Here is a 21,123-nt window from a genome sequence, read left to right on the forward strand (position 1 = left end):
GATTGAGTGCAGGAAGCTCCTGCAGCCAATTGGAAGCTGTGTCTTGGTTTTCGAACAGTTTCGGGAGTCAAGTAGACTCCCAGAATGGATTAAATTCGAGAAGCAAGGTACCACAGTAGAAAAGAAAATAATAAATAATTATCATTAAAGCAATTGAAAGTATAAAAACTTACAGAATAAATTAAATCTAGGCAAGTAGCATTAGAAACACCCCAATCCAGGTGTTGTATCCAACTAAAGCATAAAATGTATAAAGTTTCACCCTTTAAAAATGCCTTTCAGAAATGTGGCATACTCTCCAGATTATGAAAATGATGTAAATGTACGTAACATGCCCTGCGAGTGTACATTTTAAGGTGGATGATTCTGGAACTACAAATTACCCAGTTTAAGGATGCAGTAAATCACTTCTTTTAACAAGACTTTTGTAATTAGTGTACCAGGTGCACATATGTTGAGGGAAATGGGTAAACAATCTCACCTGATTGTGTGGGTGATCATTTTGTATTACATAGAAAGCCTGTGAGTATGATCTTGTTTGAAAAGTATGTATTAAGCTATTCATTCTGAAAGCCTCTTGCAAGCATTTTGAATTTCTCTTCCATTTTAAAATAATTTGATCTCCTATTTTCATATACAACTTTTGATTTTAAAACATTTTAAAACTAACTCAAGTAAGAGCTATTTGGCAGTGGAACAGACTCCCTTGAGAGGTTATGGACTCTCCTTCCTTGGGGATTTTAAGCAGAGGTTGGTTGGCCACCTGCCATGGATGCTTTAGCCGATTCCTGCATTACGGGTGTCGGACTGGATGACCCTCAGGGTCCCCTTCAACTCTAGAATTGGTAAGGCACATAATCAAAGGAGCATTCTTTATATCTGTTATTATATCAGCTTCTTACAGAATTATTAAATGAATGAAGTTTTATTAAAGTAAATACTGCATATTCCTGCAGAGGGTTGATCCTCAGAGTCCCTTCCAACTCTACAGTTCTATGGTTCTATGACTGTACAATTTTGTTTTGCCTTGTATGATCCAAGATGGCTAGATCTAACTGGCCACCACTCAATCAAGCCTTACTAAAAAGTTACAGTGGTACCTCGGGTTAAGTACTTAATTCGTTCTAGAGGTCCGTTCTTAACCTGAAACTGTTCTTAACCTGAAGCACCACTTTAGCTAATGGGGCCTCCTGCTGCTGCCGCGCCGCCGGGGCACAATTTCTGTTCTCATCCTGAAGCAAAGTTCTTAACCCAAGGTACTATTCTGAGTTAGCAGAGTCTGTAACCTGAAGCGTATGTAACCCGAGGTACCACTGTACTTAGATCTTCCCTGTCCTAGGAAGGTTTCTTCAGGAAAAGTTGCATGTTTGTACAGAAGCACTCCACCTCATTGAGATTATAATCACCTCCACTTTAAATTTGGTTTTCCCCTGCTCTCCCCACATGCTCTTGTACCTTTTGTTCCCCGCTGGGAAAACTGGCCTATCAACATAACTTCCTCACCCCCATGGTTCCCAAAAGTGTTCTGAAGAGGCAACTTCCTTGGATGTCATCTCTTTGGTGGCAACCCTGCTGTTGAAGGCAGCATTTGCTTTTAATCCCTTGCCCCAGAAGGCCAATGCAAGCTGATATAATCAGGAACGAGGAATCTGCTAGCTAGAAACTGCAGAGTCAGGTGTGATCCACTCCAGGAGGCCAAACCCTTATTGGGGAAGAACCCACAGGTATGGCAGAAGATGATAAATTGCACTTATTTCACCTGGGTTGATGTCTGTTCTTTTTCTTCCTTTCCCATTCACTGGGGAGGGGGGCGCTGGAAGTTGTTAACTGGCCTGGTTTTCAGGAAAGGGTTGAATTCAATTCAGTGTGGAAATGGTACTTTTAGCTACTTCATAATTCTGTTGATGGTTCACGATACACTGTCTTTGGGTGGCTGCCAGAATAGGGAAAATCTGAATTGAAACATTTAGCTATTTATTTTAAAGTGAGTTTCTGTGCCAGTCATCCATATTTCACTACCTTCCAGATTTTAAATATGCACACTGAGTCAATCTGTTTTGTGCATACACTAATTTGTATATAAGGGCAATGTTTCTCTCTCCATGTACCCCCACCCCAAAGCATTAAAACTTATTCAGGTGCTACCATTATTGAGAGTCACATCTAAGAATCTTTCAGTGATGGCATCTACGTACTGGCATAACGCCCCCATTCATAGCTGATATGCCTCTTCAGTCGCTTCTTGTGATTACAGAATATAATTTTTGTACGTCTTTAAATACTAAGAATTCCATTAGTTTCTGTTCTGATTGAGGTTTTAACATAGTTTGGTTAATGTTTGTTTTATATTTTTTTAAAATTATAATTTTTTAATGTTTTCAATCTAAGCCACTGTGGAGGCCTTGTGGCTGAAAAGCAGGACAATAAAAAGAAAACCTTATTGTTGCAGTTTAAGGGAATTCTGGGATGTATGATAGTCTGGAATGCCAGTAAGCCACACCTACTGCAAACATAACAGATCAGGTGAGAGGCAGTGGATGGAACTGTGGAAAAACTGATGTGAAAACTGAACTTATACTTTTATTGTATTGTAAGTATAAGTATAATTTCACATAACAGACTTTATGTGAAACTAGCGAAAATTTTGCAAGAAGCAATCAAATACCATCTGAAAGCCCTGTAAAAACAGCAAGAAAAGGGACAGAAAGATGGATTAAACAACTGCCCAAATGCAGCCTATGTCTCACTTTAACATGTTTACACTTTCAGGCATTTCTTGCTTTCCAGAGTATTAAAAATGTTTTGTAACAAGCAGTAGATGGACAGGTCAACCAATTTACACAATAGTTTTATTCTGAAATGCTTGATCATGAAGGGGTTTTCTTCTTCTTCTTTTAATTAGAAACCACTGTATGGGGTAATTGGAAATTAGAGTAGCCTAGAGGATGTGATTTTTCAATTGCAGTTAAAAGTAAACAAACCTGTGTGTGTGTGTGTGTATGCGCGTGCAGTTCATCAGTGCAACAATTACTTATGGGTGCAGTAGCTCTACTACAGAATTGCTATACCCACACGGACCACCCTACTTATTTCAGAGAGGGAAGCAGATCTACATGTGCATTCCTTTGCACATATTAACCCACTGTCAATATGAAATGAATGATGTTGCCTATGCATGCAGGAGTACTATGTGCATCAGAGCTAATGTGGAATTTGGAATGGTGCAAGAATGTGATCCATGATTTAAAACCAAAACTAAAACGTGGTTAACTGGGCTGGAATTCTAGCTCAGCTCCAGTGCAGATTATAGTTCTTTGGGTGTTTACTGCTAACAAACCGGCTAGCTGTATTAAAGTCTCTACAGTAAATGAAATTGTGTAAAAACTATTGAGTTGTATTTTTAAAGGTAGTGGTTTTTTAGCCTTTTTAATACTCTGAGTTTCTGCTACCAAACATCTATTATTTTTATGTTTTAATTGAAGCAACTCTAAAGACTTTTAAAAAGTTGTTTTCTCACTGAATGAAGAGCTAGATCTGAAGAAATTGAAGCTACAACTTTTATAAAGAAACTCTAGCTCTCATCTCATCATAGTCCCTACACCCTTTCCTCCCCAGGTGCCTTGTGTTTGTAGCTATCCCCCTGTTCCCCACTTTGAAAGCCTGTTTTTAAATTTTCATGTCAGTCCTATTTTAATGCTTGCTTGGTTTTTTTTTGTTGGGCTAGAATACTAAATTAAAAAGAAAGACAGCTGGTTGAACAAATAATATAAGCGATACTATTTTCTGTGGAGGGTTTATTACAGACACCTCTGCAGTGATACAAAATAGTGAGGTTGTGTTTAAATTTCAAAGAAAAAGCAGAGGTTTGCTCATTTGTTTGCCTATTGTGAGGCTCCCCTGCATCTTTATGTTGCTTTGTAACAGGGGAAAGGCAGCTGAATAGAGGCCTTGTGTCATTTGTTGATTTTAAATCATGCTGTTAATCCAAAGGAACCTGCTGGCCCACACAGCAGGAGAACTGTGTCGCAAGCAGAAATCTGGGAGGAGAAATAGAGGGGCGTCACAGTGGATAATAATCATTCAGCCATCCACATTTTTCACCCTTAAGCCCAATTGTGTTACCCTTTGCTGGTAACCAAATGGAAGAACTGGTCTTTTAAGATTCTTATTGGCACGTACTTAAAAGTCGGATGTGGATCAAAAAGAAAGTGACCTATCAGTTTCATTAGCACTAAAAACAAAGAAAAAGTCCAACACCTTCCTACCTACCTATCAATCATTATTCACATTTTTTCAAAAGAAATGGCTAATTATTTTTCTATATTTTATCTGCATTCAGATTGAAGCAAAAGGTATTTGTTTCTCTGAATCTGCCTGATAGAGAGAAGGATCCAGCTGTGACTCTATTTGGCTTTCATCTGTTTTACCAATTTGGAGACTCTCATGGCAACATCATGTTTAATACACCCAGAAAGAGTTAACTGGCTCATAGCATTGCAGGACTTGGAAGTAGCTGCTATTGGACCAGATGCTTTTGGCACCCCAGAGAGTCCTTTTTAAGGACCAGCAGCAAAACTGTGAGTGCACTTATGGGGGTGCTATAGAGAAATTATTTCCTTGTACTTTCAGGCTAAAAATGTTGCATGTAAAAATAATTGTTCACGTTTAGTTGTTTATCAAAATTGCAAACAAAGACAGGAAAAAACAAATTAAGAGAGCAATCTGTTATGCAATTTTTTTGGGGGGGAGACAATAAAACAGCTTTCCTCCTTGATTGTTAAGGTGTGATATCTGTTTTCTGCAATTGGCTCTTCAACTTTCTGTGCCACATGCTAAAATAAGAGTTTCACATTCTGTCCTACTCCTTGTCTGTATAAGAACAAACCATAAGGTTGACTGTGGTTGCAGGTAAGACTTGTAATTAATATGTACCTAGGAACATAAAGTAAAACTGGCTTCTGCATATACTGATATGCCATTATTTTTATTTATGCTTTCTTGTACTGTAGTGCGAAAGAAATCTGTCCCTAATCTATTGGAACAGACTTAGCACAAGAAGTAAACATTTTCAGTTTAATGCATCTTTCAAGTTGATGTCCCGTCCTTGAAAACTTGATATAGGTTTGGTTGACACCTTGTGGTAATTCTGCCCCCAGTTCTGCACAAATAAATCCTGTTGATTTGAATAGGGCATGCATTGGGTGCAGGGTTTTTGGCAGCTTATTAAACCATTTCCCAAAACAATTCACTTTAAAATTCATTGAAATAGAAAGCCAGAGAGAGAGAGAGAGAGAGAGAGAGAGAGAGAGAGAGAGAGAGAGAGACACTTAGGGCAGATTCTAGGCATACACAGAGGTTCCTCCTGTTTTATCCTGAATCCTCTTGTCTCACCTGAGCATGTATTCTGGAGCATTATCATTTGACCGAACGGAGTGGAAGGGTATGTGTAAGGAATGGCCTTTTGAACTGTTTGCATACACTATGGGGAAAACTCTGCTCTGTTGAGCATTATTTACCCTCTGTATATGGTAGAATGGATATTCCATTAGTGTTAATTTTAGAGCTTCCTGAAATGCAGCTCTTCAAGAATTATAATTGTAGTCATATGCTCTGGAATAAATGGAAAGAGCTCCTGATTAGCTCTCTCCTGTAACAAATGGTATCCTACCGAACCCTCCTCAAATTCTCTCTTATGTCTTCACTCCACCAGAAAAAAATGAGAGCGTTATCTAGTCTCGGTGCTGGAAGCAAGATTTCTGTAGAAATTCCGAGGCGCCACACGTTTCAGTCCATCCCACCCGCCCCCACCCCCATTCCTTCCCCACTCTTCCTGGGCCTGTTCCGCCCCGCCCCCTTGCGGTGCCAAAAATGGTCTGTGCATCAGTGGTCGCACATGTGCCGATTGCACCCAGATGGGGAGTTGCCTGTAAATAGTTATATTTTGAGCCCTGTGGACATGTCTTGGGTGTGGAAAGTGCACCAGAATATATGTGTGTGTGTGTGTGTGTGTGTGTGTGTGTGTGTGTGTGTTTGAGTTAGTTAATCCCTCAATGTATAGCTGGTCTTTTCTCTCTTTTTATGAACTTTATGATACCTCCTCTTTTGCATTATTAATATATTAATATCTGTTTTATCCAGGAAATGTCTCAGGAAGCCTATGGATCCAGGTCCCAGCCCCCAATCACCCAAGGCAAGCCTAACCATGAAGAAATGAATCTAATCCAACAAGAGAGGCCATCAAGCTTACCAGTAAGAAATTAGTTGTCATCTGGTAGAAATGTTTCATGTACTATGTTGAAAATAATATTCTGCAGTGTAGAAATTGTTTCAAATTCTTGCTGTTTGGGGAGTTTTTCAGTATCAAATTTACAATTGAATTTAAACTATAACAAGAAACAAGACAGTAAGGATTTAGCTCATATATTCAGAGAATTCCTTCATTCTCAAAAATAACTGAATAATCCCCATTCGTTTTCTGTATTGGATGTTGGATATTTAATATATACACATTTAACTAGATATGCAAGAATAATATTTCTCCTTGCATATGTTCGCATCTGTTGTGCTAAACATTTATCACCAAATTGGTGTCTGAAGGAAGCTGGAGTATACTTAAATATTCCTGTGTTAAAATTGTACCACTTTCTGCAGTGCTTCTTAACTTTAAAAACCAGCATTTGTGCAGATGACCTTTCAGTGTTTTAGATGCAACATTTCCAATTATGGAAGATTTGCACAACCATGTTTTCCATTGGATTGTTGCAGATAGCCTGATCATTTAACTTGGTAACATGTCAACTCATCACAGTCAAGCTAATACTGATTGCATTGGGGGGGCGGTTAAAGAAGTACTTTTATGTGATATTCTTGTCATATTATAATTACCTTATTAACTTAGTTGAGTGAATCTGTTCTTGATTGACAATATGGAAAACATTTTTGGAATGATAATTGGATAATACTTCTTATTTTGTGAATTAGTGAAAAAACAGTGATGATGTTGAACAGTGATGATGTTGAAATTTTCAAAAGGTGATATGCTTAATAATAGCAAATTTTAAGTTGTATCTAAAATGAGAAGTTGTGTTTTTTTGTGTGGCAGTCCTAGAAAAGTTTACTAGAAAGTAAATCTCTTGAATTTAGCAGGCTTTACGTCCAAGTAAATGTATTTAGGTGGTTTTTTTGGCTACAGGAACAGCCAACTCCAACTCTTACTTATCTGGTGCTTATGCTGTTGTGCTTGTTGGGGCTGATGGGAGTTGAAGTCCAAAACATATGGAGAGCACCAAGTTGGGGAACATTGGGTCACAGTAATTGTTTTCAGAGTAGTGTGGTTTTACATAGTGGTGGGTTTTGCTGGGTCATTTCATTTTTTGCTAAGAGTCACAGATGAGTTGTGTGCAATATTTTGTTTCCAGGAACAAAAGTAAAAATTAGCAAAATAGTATCTATTTTCAATTCATTTCTGACCACATTTTTTCATGTATTTTTTAAAAAACAAAGTTTACAAAAGACAAACTGGTTAAAGCTGAATGCTTGCATACTGACCTACGTAATTTAATAGGACATATATAGTCTTTAATTGACTATATATATTTCAGACAATTAAAAATTTGTTATGGTTACAGAAAACACAGTTTCTTTCTCTAATTCCATGCAATGTAGCACTTGAGTAATTTGGAATCACCACAGAGCCATTAAAAGAATGCTTTGCAGAAGTTTCACACTTTAAAAACTCTTAATTTTACCTGGAAAGCATTAAGTATTCTACTGAAATTAGCGAGACTTTGATGAGCTGAGTTTGGCCGAATAACACGCTATGTTTCATCCCCAACTATGTTTAATTTTAAAAAGCAATAAAATAAGAGGGAATGAGTTACATAAAATATTTCTACTTTTGGGACTTTTTGTATAGGCTTTTAGTTTCCCTGTAATAATTACTAAATAGCTTTTTTTTATTTGTATATGTTTCATGTTTGTATCACGCTTTCTTCAATAATTCTTAGTAATGAATTATTTTTAGGACTAAGCTAATGCAGGACCTAGTTCACGAAAGCATCATATATTGCAAAAGGGATAATCCTCATCTTGGCAGTTGTTGGAAGGACTGAGAAATGAAGCAAAATGTTCACCAATTAAGAATGAGGGCAGAAAATTTGCCCTCATGCTATAATTAGGTGTCCTGGCATCAGATCTCATATGCTACATGGCATTGTGAGAAAGCCTAATTAAAGCGAGGACAGTCTTTCTGGCCCTTACTCTGATTTAGCTTCATGGGCTCATTGCCAAAAATTATAGGGCCACAAGTTCTGGTCACTACAAATGCTGATCTGGGAACAGTATTTCTGCCTGTTTGGGATGGGGTTGGGCCCTTGATGAATATGATTTGATGTTTAGGAGTGCCCCGTGACCTGGTCTTGCTAGTAGATGTTCAGCTGATGCTTCATTTAGTGGGACAATTGTGCTCGGATTTCTGGGGCTACTGTCTTCATGTCAGGAGCCTGTTCAAATAATATTAGAAATAATATGATGTATTTGGTTTGAAAGTGTCAACAAAAAGTAGATCAGGAACAAAAGCAAAATATTTGAAATTACTTGAAACTGTTAAAATTAATTAAAAAATTATCCTTCAGGGTTCCAGTTTGCTTTAGCTCCTTGATAAATGCTGAAAATCTATGAAACAATATACACAATATACACGGGATCCGTTCCAGAGGTCCGGCTGGATCCCGAGGTTTCTGCAACCTGAGGACCACTGTTCTGCGCATGCACGTGGCAGTAGACAGCTTCTGCACATGCATGCGCGGCAAAACCCGGTCCAGTACTTCCAGGTTTGCCGCTTTTGTAACGTGAAGTTTACGTAACCAGAGGATTACGTAAGCCGAGGTGCTACTGTACAAGTAAAAGAAAAACACACAGGAAATGCCAGTATTGCCTATTAAAAAAAGTAGCCACCTTATTTTACCCAAATAGTAATGCATTTTTTAATTCATCTGAGCAGGCCAACTTCTTTCTCCTATGTATTTGTGTAAAATAGTGTAGGCAATAATCCAATGGCACTTTTGCTTGTGCAAGAAAAGGTGTTATGATTTGTGCCAACTCCTCCTTTCCTCTGGAGCACTCCCCTGTGCTGCATCTAATACTATTTCTAAGAACCCCCCAACTCTAAAGACCAGATTTTCGGGGTACATTGCATGCTTCAGTTGAGAGGAGGTGGTGGGAAAGTGACATTCCACAAGCAGAATTCTTCACACGGTTTAGAATCATAGAATCATAGAGTTGGAAGAGACCACAAGGGCCATCGAGTCCAACCCCCTGCCAAGCAGGAAACACCATCAGAGCACTCCTGACATATGGTTGTCAAGCCTCTGCTTAAAGACTTCCAAAGAAGGAGACTCCACCACACTCCTTGGCAGCAAATTCCACTGTCGAACAGCTCTTACTGTCAGGAAGTTCTTCCTAATGTTTAGGTGGAATCTTCTTTCTTGTAGTTTGGATCCATTGCTCCGTGTCCGCTTCTGTGGAGCAGCAGAAAACAACCTTTCTCCCTCCTCTATGTGACATCCTTTTATATATTTGAACATGGCTATCATATCACCCCTTAACCTCCTCTTCTCCAGGCTAAACATGCCCAGCTCCCTTAGCCGTTCCTCATAAGGCATCGTTTCCAGGCCTTGGACCATTTTGGTTGCCCTCCTCTGGACACGTTCCAGTTTGTCAGTGTCCTTCTTGAACTGTGGTGCCCAGAACTGGACACAGTACTCCAGGTGAGGTCTGACCAGAGCAGAATACAGTGGCACTATTACTTCCCTTGATCTAGATGCTATACTCCTATTGATGCAGCCCAGAATTGCATTGGCTTTTTTAGCTGCCGCGTCACACTGTTGGCTCATGTCAAGTTTGTGGTCAACCAAGACTCCTAGATCCTTTTCACATGTACTGCTCTCAATCCAGGTGTCACCCATCTTGTATTTGTGCCTCTCATTTTTTTTGCCCAAGTGCAATACTTTACATTTTTCCCTGTTAAAATTCATCTTGTTTGTTTTGGCCCAGTTCTCTAATCTGTCAAGGTCGTTTTGAAGTGTGATCCTGTCCTCTGGGGTGTTAGCCACCCCTCCCAGTTTGGTGTCATCTGCAAATTTGATCAGGATGCCCTTGAGTCCATCATCCAAGTCGTTGATAAAGATGTTGAATAAGACCGGGCCCAAGACAGAACCCTGTGGCACCCCACTTGCCACTTGTTATATGGGTTTTTAGGACCCAAGCTACAATGTGGCTCCGATCGAATCGTGGATATATTCAGCAAACATTTCCATGAATATTGCAGCAATTTCAGGCAAATATGCTATTATGATCATGGGATTTTCTGCTGGCTATATCACCGATTTAACCAGCTCATACATTATGTTTCCCCACAAAATCACTTACTCAGCTATGGACTGGACTACATCAATTCTAAGCACTAGAATGCAGAAGTGGGGGATAAGTGCGCACATGAGCTCAGCTGAATACCTGATGGAACAAGTAAACTTTGAAAATCACAAAGTAGCTTAGTGGTTCCACCAGATGATTGGCTGCAAACCACTTTTGGGTATGTGCATACTTTTCTGTCACCTATGCATATGTTTGTGTGTGTGTTTGTGTAAAAATTTAAATATACTTTTAACCAGTGCTATTTATTTCTAAAAAAATGTTTAGGCGTACAGTGGTACCTCGCGTTACAAACACCTCGGGTTACAAACACTTTGGGTTACAGACTCCGCTAACCTGGAAGTAGTACCCCGGGTTAAGAATTTTACCTCAGAATGCGAACAGAAAGTGCACGCTGGCGGCAGCGGGAGACCCCATTAGCTAAAGTGGTACCTCAGGTCAAGAACAGTTTCAGGTTAAGAATGGACCTCCGGAACAATTTAAGTTTGTAACCAGAGGTACCACTGTATTCTCATTTTCCTACTCATATTGAAATACTGCCCCTCAATGAGGCCAAACTTAGTTTCACAAAATGCTTAGGGGTATGCGTACCCCTGCGTCCTCCCAGAAAAAAGCACTGCTTCTTACTAAAGGCAAAGGAACCCCTGACCGTTAGGTCCAGTCGCGGACGACTCTGGGGTTGCGGCGCTCATCTTGTTTTATTGGCGGAGGGAGCTGTCATACAGCTTCCAGGTCATGTGTCCAGTATGACTAAGCTGAAGTACATCTAACTGAAGCAACCCCTTCTTATTCCCCTGCCTACCCATGCCTCCATTCCATCCCTTAATGTATAGTTATCCTGCATTTGTTTTAGATTGCAACCCTTGGAGTAGAAACCTGACATACCTGTTTTTTGTAAAGTGCTCTGTGTGTGTGTGTGTCTTTGTGTCTGTGAAGATATGTAGGTCTCCTGCCATTTGTACCATCCGCTCCTTGGAAATCTCGCCCTGTTTTTCTCAAGGTTTCTCTCTGAATTTCAGGGGACAGTTTAATTTATTTCTTTCAGCGGAGAACCAAACTCATTTAATAATATAAACACAAGATACTACCTTATAATGGTGAACTAAGTAATATGCACTGTTTTACTTGGATACTTAAAGAATTGACCCACATTCAAAACAGTCTAGGTCAAACTGTGTCCAGATAACTGAAGAATAAAAGGAATAATAATTTACTATGATGTTGGACAAGCCATTAAGATTAGCTAATAAAAGTATGGTTTGTTTGTAGCCATTTGTTTCCAGCCCACATTAGAAATTCATCTGCTTTGAATTTAACAGGAACATTTGTGCCAGGATTTTTATATACAATGTGTGAAGGAAATGGAACAACTAGTGAACTGTCTAGCTGTGCTTGCTTGCAACACAAACTTTTAGAAAACCTCTCTGAAGGGTGAGAGAGCATTCAACTTTATGAATGTACAAATGGTTTATACTTTTGACATCTTTTTGAGAAATGTGTTTTTAAAATAAATCAGTACAGTACAGTACTGATCAAAATGCATTAGACATCTCTTTGCTTTTTAATGTATATTTATTCATTGGTTATTTAAGAAAAATGCCCCCAAGATGTATATTATGCTGAGAACCCATTTAACTTACAATATTATCTTTATTCCAAAAGTATAATTATTTTGACATAATTTGAAAAAGAAGTTATCTAACAGTACAATTACTAACTGCCCCGAAGATCAGTATTGTAAAACAGATGTTCAAAAAACTACCCTGAAAGAGACATATTTAAGTATCCCAAGGTGATATTCAAATACCATAGATTTAAACTTAACAATACAGCGCAAAAGAGCCTGATTTTCAAGGTTTGCTAACAAAACAAGAAGGAATGCACAACCTTAGTAATAGTTAGATATTTCAAAATAACTATTATATTAAAATAAAATAAAAATTCCCACGGTGAGATGTGGCTGAGGATGGCAGTCCTTTAGATGAAGTTATTTTTAAAATGGTACTATGGTATCAGGACAGGAAAATTTTCAGTAAGCAAAAGCTTTTGAGCTTGACTTGGTTTATTTTGTTAGCCAAATGATTACTCCCGCAGGTGAATGAAGAAACAAAACAAACACCTATTAAAAATTTTAGTACTGTTTACGGATGTTATTGCTGATTTGCAGAAAGGTCAGCAAGCTAGCTCTTGATAATGGAAGTTAAATGCAACCTGCAACTGATACACGAATGGCGCCTGGGTACCAATCACACCCCTGGTTATTTACTTCTGTTCCTTTCTTGAGCTGAAAATAACTATTTGGCAATATGGTAAATTAAAAAAAGAGGAAACTTTTGATGGTGTAATTTTTGTGACTGAAATTTTCACATTGTTTTTGCTCAGTGTGGAATGAATGGTGTTTACCCCCCTTTCATTTTGCTTGCTCCAGCAATGTTGTAAAATAACTGAATGATCTGGTTTTCCTTTGTTTGGGTCAAGAAATTTTAGCTGAAAATTGTTACTCTGTGAAAGAAGATTATTGACTCAACAAGCCTTCAATTTTCACTGAATAACACTCCCACCCTCTAGCTTCAGGAACATATTGTGCATCCATTCTATTTTAAAGTACAGACTGTAATTTAAGACTGAGGCACTTTGATGCCCCACTGAACTTTGTTTAAGCCTGGAATAAAAGAGGGGGAAAGCTTTAAGCTCCAAAGAAAGTGACTAAGCTTTCCCAAGTGATTTTCTTAGCTACTATACTATAGATTAAGAAAAAGTTAGAAAAAAATAACTTTTTTCCCCAGAATACAGATGATTTTAGCTTAAGTTTCACAAATAAGGTATGTGTGGGAGCATATTATCATAGGAGAATCTATTGAAGGCAGGTAATTTAAAATCATAACTGTAATGGATTTCTAGAGACAAGACATTGCTATATGCTTCCTGGAAAGGCTGGTCATGGAATCGACTAAAAACAAAATGATCCTGGGCTGCCCAAGAGGTGATGCACAATGCTATCAATTTCAACTTGTATATAAGTGGAAAGTCACACAGAAAGTCCATCAAGTTCACATTTAATTTCAAGGGAGAACTTTTCTAAAACAGGATATGATATTTTTTTTAAAGAATTTTGAAAGGAAAAATCATGTAGGTTATATCTTTTTGAGATACTTGTGGTGGGATTCAATTAATGAGTCCCATCCTCAGAAGTTTCGCTCAGGGACTTCTGCTGGTGCAATAGGGCTTTGCTCCCTATTCTTCCCCCAAAATTGTCTCTGGAGGGGTCAGGAGAATTCCCAGAACAGTGAGTGTGGGGAGGAGAGGGGGATCATTCCATCTGGCAAGCCAAATGCTTGCCCTGAGGATATCCTTAGTGTGACATTTAATTCCTCTTTTGGAGGTTACTAAAAAACACAATAATAAAAGCTCTGGTAGACTATACACCACAAATTAGGAAATATACCAAAAAGGATGCCAGCGTGGTTAACGAACACATCAAGGAAGCTATAAAAAGCAGGAAAGCTTGCTATAAAACCTGAAATCTTGCTGAGAGGCTAACAAAACCAAGCACGAACTCTGGCTCCTGATTATGAGGTAGGCAAACAAAGACTTAAAGAAGCATGTTTCAAAAATAACATTATTAATATATTACTACAAAATAGTGGAACTATCCTTAAATAATTACAAATAGAGAAGACAGCAGGACCATTAGATGACTAGGAGATGGAAGGAATGCTAAAGGATGCTAGAGAGTTTGCAGAGCAGTGGAGTGAATTATTTTCATTTGTCTGTGCAGTGGAAGATGTAGGACAGATAACCAACAAGTGAACCACTTTTTCCAGGGAGAGCATCTGAAGATCTTAGTCAAACTGACATGACAAGAGCTAAAGTTCTAGAGCTGGGAAACAATAAAAGTTAACAAATCACTGTGGCCAGATGGCATACATTCAAGTAGTTCTTTCAACTAGTTGTTGCAACTAAAATCAAACTCCTTTCTGATCTTCCAATAAATAGCAAAGTAGTCAGGAAATTGCATAATGCAGTCTAAAGTCAGTACTGGCCCAATTGGCACAAAGCATTATTAAAGATAAAATTATTAGCATGTAGAACAAGATATCTGCAAAGAGCAGTCCTGCCTGCAAAGAACAGTGTGTCAGCAAGCATGTGAATAGGGAAAGATCTACCGGTTTATATCCAAAAAGGCTCCTGGTAAGAAGTTACGGCAGGATTAGGGAAGCTGCAGTCCTCTAGATGTTGTTGGGACCACAGCTCCCACCATCCTTGACCATTGCTGGCTGGGGCTGATAGGAACTAGAGCCCAAGAACATCTGGAGGACCACAGGTTCCCCATCACTAAGTTGAGGGATAAGAAGCTTTGTCCTTTTGCTGATCAATAAAGAACAGGAAGCAGAATGCAGGAGTAAATGCAATGGAAGTAATTAATCAGTGGAGTTCTCCCAAGGATCTGTTTTGCGTCTTGTACTATTAACTTGCTCATAAATTGTCTGCTGTCAGTGGTGAGCAGTGATGTGGCCAGGTTTGAGAGATGAGACCAAATGATCCAGGCTGGTGAAAACCTTAAGCAGACAACAAAGAGATCCATTTTTTCCAGACTCAGCAAATGAGCAACCAAGTGACAAATGTGGCTTAGTATGAGTAATACACATTGAGGCAAAAAAAATTCCAAATTTTGCATGTATACTGATGAGGTCTAAATCAATTAGTGTGTAGCTAGGAAGGAGATACTGAGGCTTTGCTCTATCAGGGCTCTTTCCATGTGCAGTTAACCAATCGTTGGAACGCATCCAATCCAAATTTCTGCGCAAAATCCTGGGGCTGCCAAATTGCGTGTCATATGCAGCCATGTGTCTGGAAATTGGACAAGGGCTGCTGGAAACCAAAGTGTGGCTCACCACTATAAAATTCTGGCTCCGCCTACATTTCATATCTGATCCGTTTTCTTTAACTTTCCACATGCTGGCAGAATCCCACCACTCTAAATGGCTAGCTTGCATTGAGAGCAAAATCAGAACCTATCACTCGAGTCTCTGCTTATGCTCCAACAATTGGAAACATTCCAGACAATCAAGTGCAGAATCCTAGAGATTGAATTCCAAACCCTTTGCAGTGCAGCCCTTAAAACCTGTTCCCCATTGGGGTTAAGAATTCCACCTTTGTTTGGCCACTCCATATTTACACCAGCTTTACGATCCCCACCTACACAGAGCTCTTTCCATTGCAAGATTTAACGTCTTACCACCTGCAGTTTTGCAAGGTAGATTCTCAAAAATCTCATACTCTGAAAGATGCTGCCCTTGTGGCACCAACAGGTCGAATCCATCACACACGTTTTATTTTATTGCCCATTTTTTGCAAAAATATATGATAAACATTTGGCCCCCTTATTGAAGGAGGGGATTTATCAAACTGACGATTCCAGACTGTCTTATCTGCTGAACAATTATAGTAATTACGTCGTGGAGAATGTGGCAAGATTTTTGAGCAACACTATGAGATTGCGTCCCCATAGATCCTAAGAGGCATTTTTGTACCTCATGACGTCTGTACAGTTTTATCCTAAAGTATCTCCTACTATGTTTCATTAACTGAGTTGTGTTCTGATCCACGTATATGATGCACTTTATCTATGCCAAGAAAGGAGATTGATTGATATATTTTCTGAAAAAGCATGTCTGATAATAATTGAAACATCTTTAAACTAAACATAGCCAGTTTGCTTAGCCCACAGCCTTTGCATTATAGAATTTATATCTGACTAGGGGAGCAGAATATTAAGGATTTCTGTTGGCCCCTGTAAGGCCACTAAGCAAAATCACATACTTGAAAACTAAATGTCCATATTTTCTATGCTGTTTGTTTGCTAAGCCGCTAAACCGCTAATAGCGCTAATCCGCTAAGCTGCTAATAGGGTTGCTTCGCAAGACGAAAAAACCGCTAGACGAAGAGACTCGCGGAACGGATTATTTTCGTCTTGCGAGGCACCACTGTACTTTTGTCATCTTATCGATTCCCAGTGCTTCCAGTTGCAGACATGAGATGGGTTGTAACTGCATGCGCATGATTAGTATTTAACCCAGAATCTCAACATTGTATTTAGATGCTTGCTTATTTACTCACAACAAATCACAGTTCTGCATAAAGGTGTTTATTCTTGTTACTCCATGTCTTGCCAGTGCATGGACTCCTGTGTAATTACTCTTAACACTGTCCGTTCAGCACCCCAACCCTTGACTATAGCTTCTTTGATTCATAAAGGTAAAGGTACCCCTGCCCGTACGGGCCAGTCGTGTCCGACTCTGGGGTTGCGCACCCATCTCGCTTAAGAGGCCAGGGGCCAGCGCTGTCCGAAGACACTTCCGGGTCACGTGGCCAGCGTGACAAGCTGCATCTGGCGAGCCAGCACAGCACACGGAAACGCCGTTTACCTTCCCGCTAGTAAGCGGTCCCTATTTATCTACTTGCACCTGGGGGTGCTTTCAAACTGCAAGGTTGGCAGGCACTGGGACCGAGCAACGGGAGCGCACCCCGCCGCGGAGATTCAAACCGCCGACCTGACGATCGGCAAGTCCTAGGTGCTGAGGTTTTACTCACAGCGCCACCCGCGTCCCTCTTTGATTCATAGAGCTGACTTATTCTCTGGATGCAGCCTGAGATTGTATTTGATCCAGCAGGTCAGAGGTCCTATATACCATTTCAAGCATGGCTTGGTTCCCAACCACTCTTCCATAATGGGGACTTGTTAGAAAGGGTATCCAGGTGTGCTAAGATGAAACAGCAAGGTCTCGGGGAAGCAGGGTATACTGCAGTCTTGGTGAGCAGGCTCAGCCTGCTTAAGAGTGGGAAACCTCTTCACACAGTGGTGCCGCAATAAAACTGCTGGCACATTTGCAAAGCTAAGCAGGGTCTGCTTTCAGATTGGATGGGAAACTATGTGCTGAGATTCCTGCATGGGGGGGGATTGGACTAAAAGACCCTTGTGGTCCCTTCCATCTCCAGTTCTATGAATCCATGATTCTATCATTTTACTGTTTGGCAAGGAGCTGTATCAGCCACCACCACCCCACCCCCATCCCTTGCATCCTTGGCAAGGAGGTATATTGGCATATCTGAAGCCAGGAGAGACCATGGACTAGAAACTCCGAAAGTTTGCTTTCTGTCGCCTTTCACGCTCCACCAGTGACTTCCTCTGCAGCCATTGGGGCTGAGTCTGCTCTGCTGCTCCCCTCCCCCTCCCCCTCTATCATCGGTCTGTCTTCCTGCCTCCGCTTGCTGCTTTCACTTTTGTCTCCTTCCTCCTTTCCTTTCTTTTCCCTCCTCCTGCAAGGGACTTCCGTAGGGCTGCTGCGATGGTCCACCCCAGTGACCAGATTCCTCCACTGAGATGCCCAGAGGAGCCTGCACCCCTCACCTGGCCACCCAGAGCAGCGTAGGAATGGCCAGAGGAACACACAGATGGATGAGCAGGATCTTATACACTCTGAGCCAGAGTAGAGAGGCACGATCTTTTCACCCCCCTGAGGTTGCACTGAAAGTGCATTTATGATCTGTTCTAGAGGTGTCGCAAGTTATTGAGCAGGATGATCTTATAGGCAAACATCACTTCTTCACTTCTGTAAGCAGAATTGGGGGGCAGCAAAGCCTGTGATGGCCCAGCCCCCCTGATTCTGCTTGCACCCCGCTTGCCAGCCTAACCTGGTTCCCAAGGGGGGTATCTATCTATCTATCTATCATAATATATCACTTGATTTTAACAAAACATCTAAGCCAGGCATGTCCAAACTGTGTTTTGGCAGCCTAGTTCGGCCCGCCGGTCAGTTTAATCTGGCCCCTGTGGCAGTTTATTTCCTGGGTCTGGGGTAAAATCCTAAAAAAAAACTTCAACAACTTCAATCTTTAAAAAATATCAACAACTTTGGTTGGCCCCCATGGCCCTTCACTTCATCAAATCTGGCCCTCTTTGAAAAAAGTTTGGACACCACTGGACTAAAAGCATTTTACAAAAAGAAAAAGGACAAAACATAAGCTTAACTTTGTGGTTCAGGACAGTATAGTAGGTAAGTAACGGCTCTGGCAATCCAGTGGTGGCAACTGTTTCTTGAGTGACTTCTTTACCTGTGCTGGTTTGAAATGGAAGAAAATGCTACTAGCATATGGAACTATAACTTTCATAATATTTGGCAGAAAATGCTAGTGCTATTTTCCATCTAGGAAGTTTGAGAGTTGTTGATCACTCCACAGTGATCACAGGCAGAAGACAATACTGAAGTATCAGTGCACAATGCATTCAGTTAAAAAAAAAACTTGGGGAAAGGAAACATCCAAAAAGGAGCAGTTGGCTGCAGGAACTGTCACTGCCCGATACCCCCAGTGGAAGATTTGCCCCCTTGGGAGCTGGGATAGGTTGGTGGTTGATAGCAATGGAGATTGGGCCCCTTACAGCAGCTCAGGACTGGCCCAAGTCATTTGGCACCTTAGGCAAATCACACAATGGCGTCCCTCCTGCAAAGGTAGAAGGGGTGAATGAATAACTACATTGGGAACAGGCAAGGAGAAATCAAATCAATCCTACCTAATGGTTCAAATGGGAATCAAAGGCCATGGGAGTGGGGGTGGGCCCACTCTGAATCATGCTAGATGGCTGCACACACTAGGCAGGCAATACGTTCCTTGGAGACTGCCCCTGCTGCCCCTGTGGATCCTGCCACCCAAGGTGGTCACCTCACATTGCCTCATGGGTGAGCAAGCCCTGGAGTAGACGTTGAATTCGCCCTCAAGGGATTGTGGTTGGGTTGGTAGAAGGAATCTGATTTATTTTGGTTGGTGGGGGTGAACATTTGTAGTCTCTTTTTCCCATGCTATTTTGGTGTGCTCTGCTGTTAGGATTGCAGTGAAACAGGAAATTTGTTTTAGATTTTAACAAATTACAAAGAGGCTACAATTTGAGACTCAATAAATATATGTATCTTTATTCTTTGATGACTGGTTCATTAGATCAGTGTTTCCCAAGCTTAGTTCTTCTGCTGCTTTTGGACTACAGTTCCCATCATCCCTGACCACTGGACTTGCTAGCTAGGGATGATGGGTGTTGTAGTCCAAAAACAGCTGGAGACCCAAGTTTGGGAAACACTGCATTACATGACCAGTGCTTTGAAACACCTTTCAGTCAATGCTTAATTTCATATATATATATATATATATATATATATATATATATATATATATATATATATGTGTGTGTGTGTGTGTGTGTGTGTGTGTGCATGCACTAACTGGAGGTGTTTAGTAGGTCTCTGAGAGCAGTAGATCCCATGGTTTCTCTCAATGGAATGAGTTGAAGGACGATACAAGCTATTTTTATTTTTGTCTAGGAAGGAAATATAAAGGAGGGCAATACTACTTGCTGTGTAATTTTCCCATTCTTTTGATTTCTCGTGAGATTCTTTCTAGATCATTGCAGTCTCCAGTGCAGTCAACTCTGTGAGTGTACTTTACCAAGAAAAAAAAACCCCTTCCAGTTGATGAATATTGTGGTACAGTCCACCTCATAACCTTCCTGGATATTTTTATAATTTATCATCAGCTGACACAGCCTGGGTAGAATATTCTTACCACTCCCTCTGGCTGCTGGAAGTCTGAAATTACATCTTTGTCTTTGAAGTCAGGCACACTGTTAACGTTGCTATAGAGACAAGGCGGGTAATGGCCTCCACAGAGAGGAGATTGGTATTTAGCGTTTGAATGCTGCTGTACACAAGGCCTTGATTTTTAGAGTGGTTACTGAACTATCCCCTTTTAGTAAATGTTTAAAAATTACATTTTTACACGGTCTTACCAGATTAATAGTCATGGTTTATTTCATTTTAACTGCAAGGATAAAAGCATTATTCCATTAAATGGGGTGCTTTTTCCCCTCCTTTGGTTTATGCATTATTAACACAAGCTTTCTTGTTTTGCTTGTAACATTTTATAGGCTTTTTCAAACATGCAGTCTGATTTGCTCTGCTGCTCTTTTATTTTCAGAGCTTAACTCTTTCTGCTCACAATCGTTCCCCTAGGAATGGAGGAGTCCATCTTTGAACAGAATCAGGATGCTTTTGAAAATGTATTTAAAACTTAACTGTAGTTTGATTTTGAAACAACTATGGAAAAAGGTGTCCATGAGTCTTATTTTGGGGCCTCGAACCTCCTCTAGTGCTAATGAAATCTACATTCTGTCTCTGACTTCTGTAGGAGCTGGGATTGAAGTCAGTCTGCATTTTGTCTCTTGGCTTTACATCTGTATTATATCTGTCTTTTCTCCTTGGAGAACTTGACCATTGTAATTCAGTTTTAATAAATGTAATATGTAAATTATATACTTCATTTAATTAATTTATTAGATTTATATACTGCCCTTCATCATAAATAAAAATATCAAGACAAGACTTGTTCTGTAGATATTTTTCTCTGACCACAATTCAAACTGTTGGGTGGTAAGAGAAGGAAGAAGGTTGCAAAACACATCCATCTGGCAGGCATCAATTTCCTCTACTATAGTTTTTCTTTGCTCTATTGAAAAAAATAAAGTCTCCTAAATTAAGATGGCTAAGAATATTCTAAACCCTTGCATAATACTTCTGTGTGTGTATTGCTCAGTGTTGTTTAGAGACTGGCAGTGCTAAATTCAGTGCAACAAGTATTTCAAAGAAG

At 40.1% G+C, this 21,123-nt stretch overlaps 1 protein-coding gene across 9 annotated transcripts in view; it reads left to right on the plus strand.

Moving 5' to 3' along the window:
• Nucleotides 1-21,123, plus strand: part of ARID1B (AT-rich interaction domain 1B) — a 347,806-nt gene that overhangs the window by 90,855 nt on the left and 235,828 nt on the right. For all 9 annotated transcript variants that reach the window (XM_053382240.1, XM_053382241.1, XM_053382242.1 and 6 more), the window contains exon 4: nt 6,139-6,249. In XM_053382240.1, coding sequence (XP_053238215.1) covers nt 6,139-6,249 — 111 coding nt within the window. The remainder of the gene's footprint in view (nt 1-6,138; nt 6,250-21,123) is intronic.

This window comes from Podarcis raffonei, chromosome 3, assembly GCF_027172205.1.
Source record: "Podarcis raffonei isolate rPodRaf1 chromosome 3, rPodRaf1.pri, whole genome shotgun sequence".
NCBI lineage: Eukaryota > Metazoa > Chordata > Lepidosauria > Squamata > Lacertidae > Podarcis > Podarcis raffonei.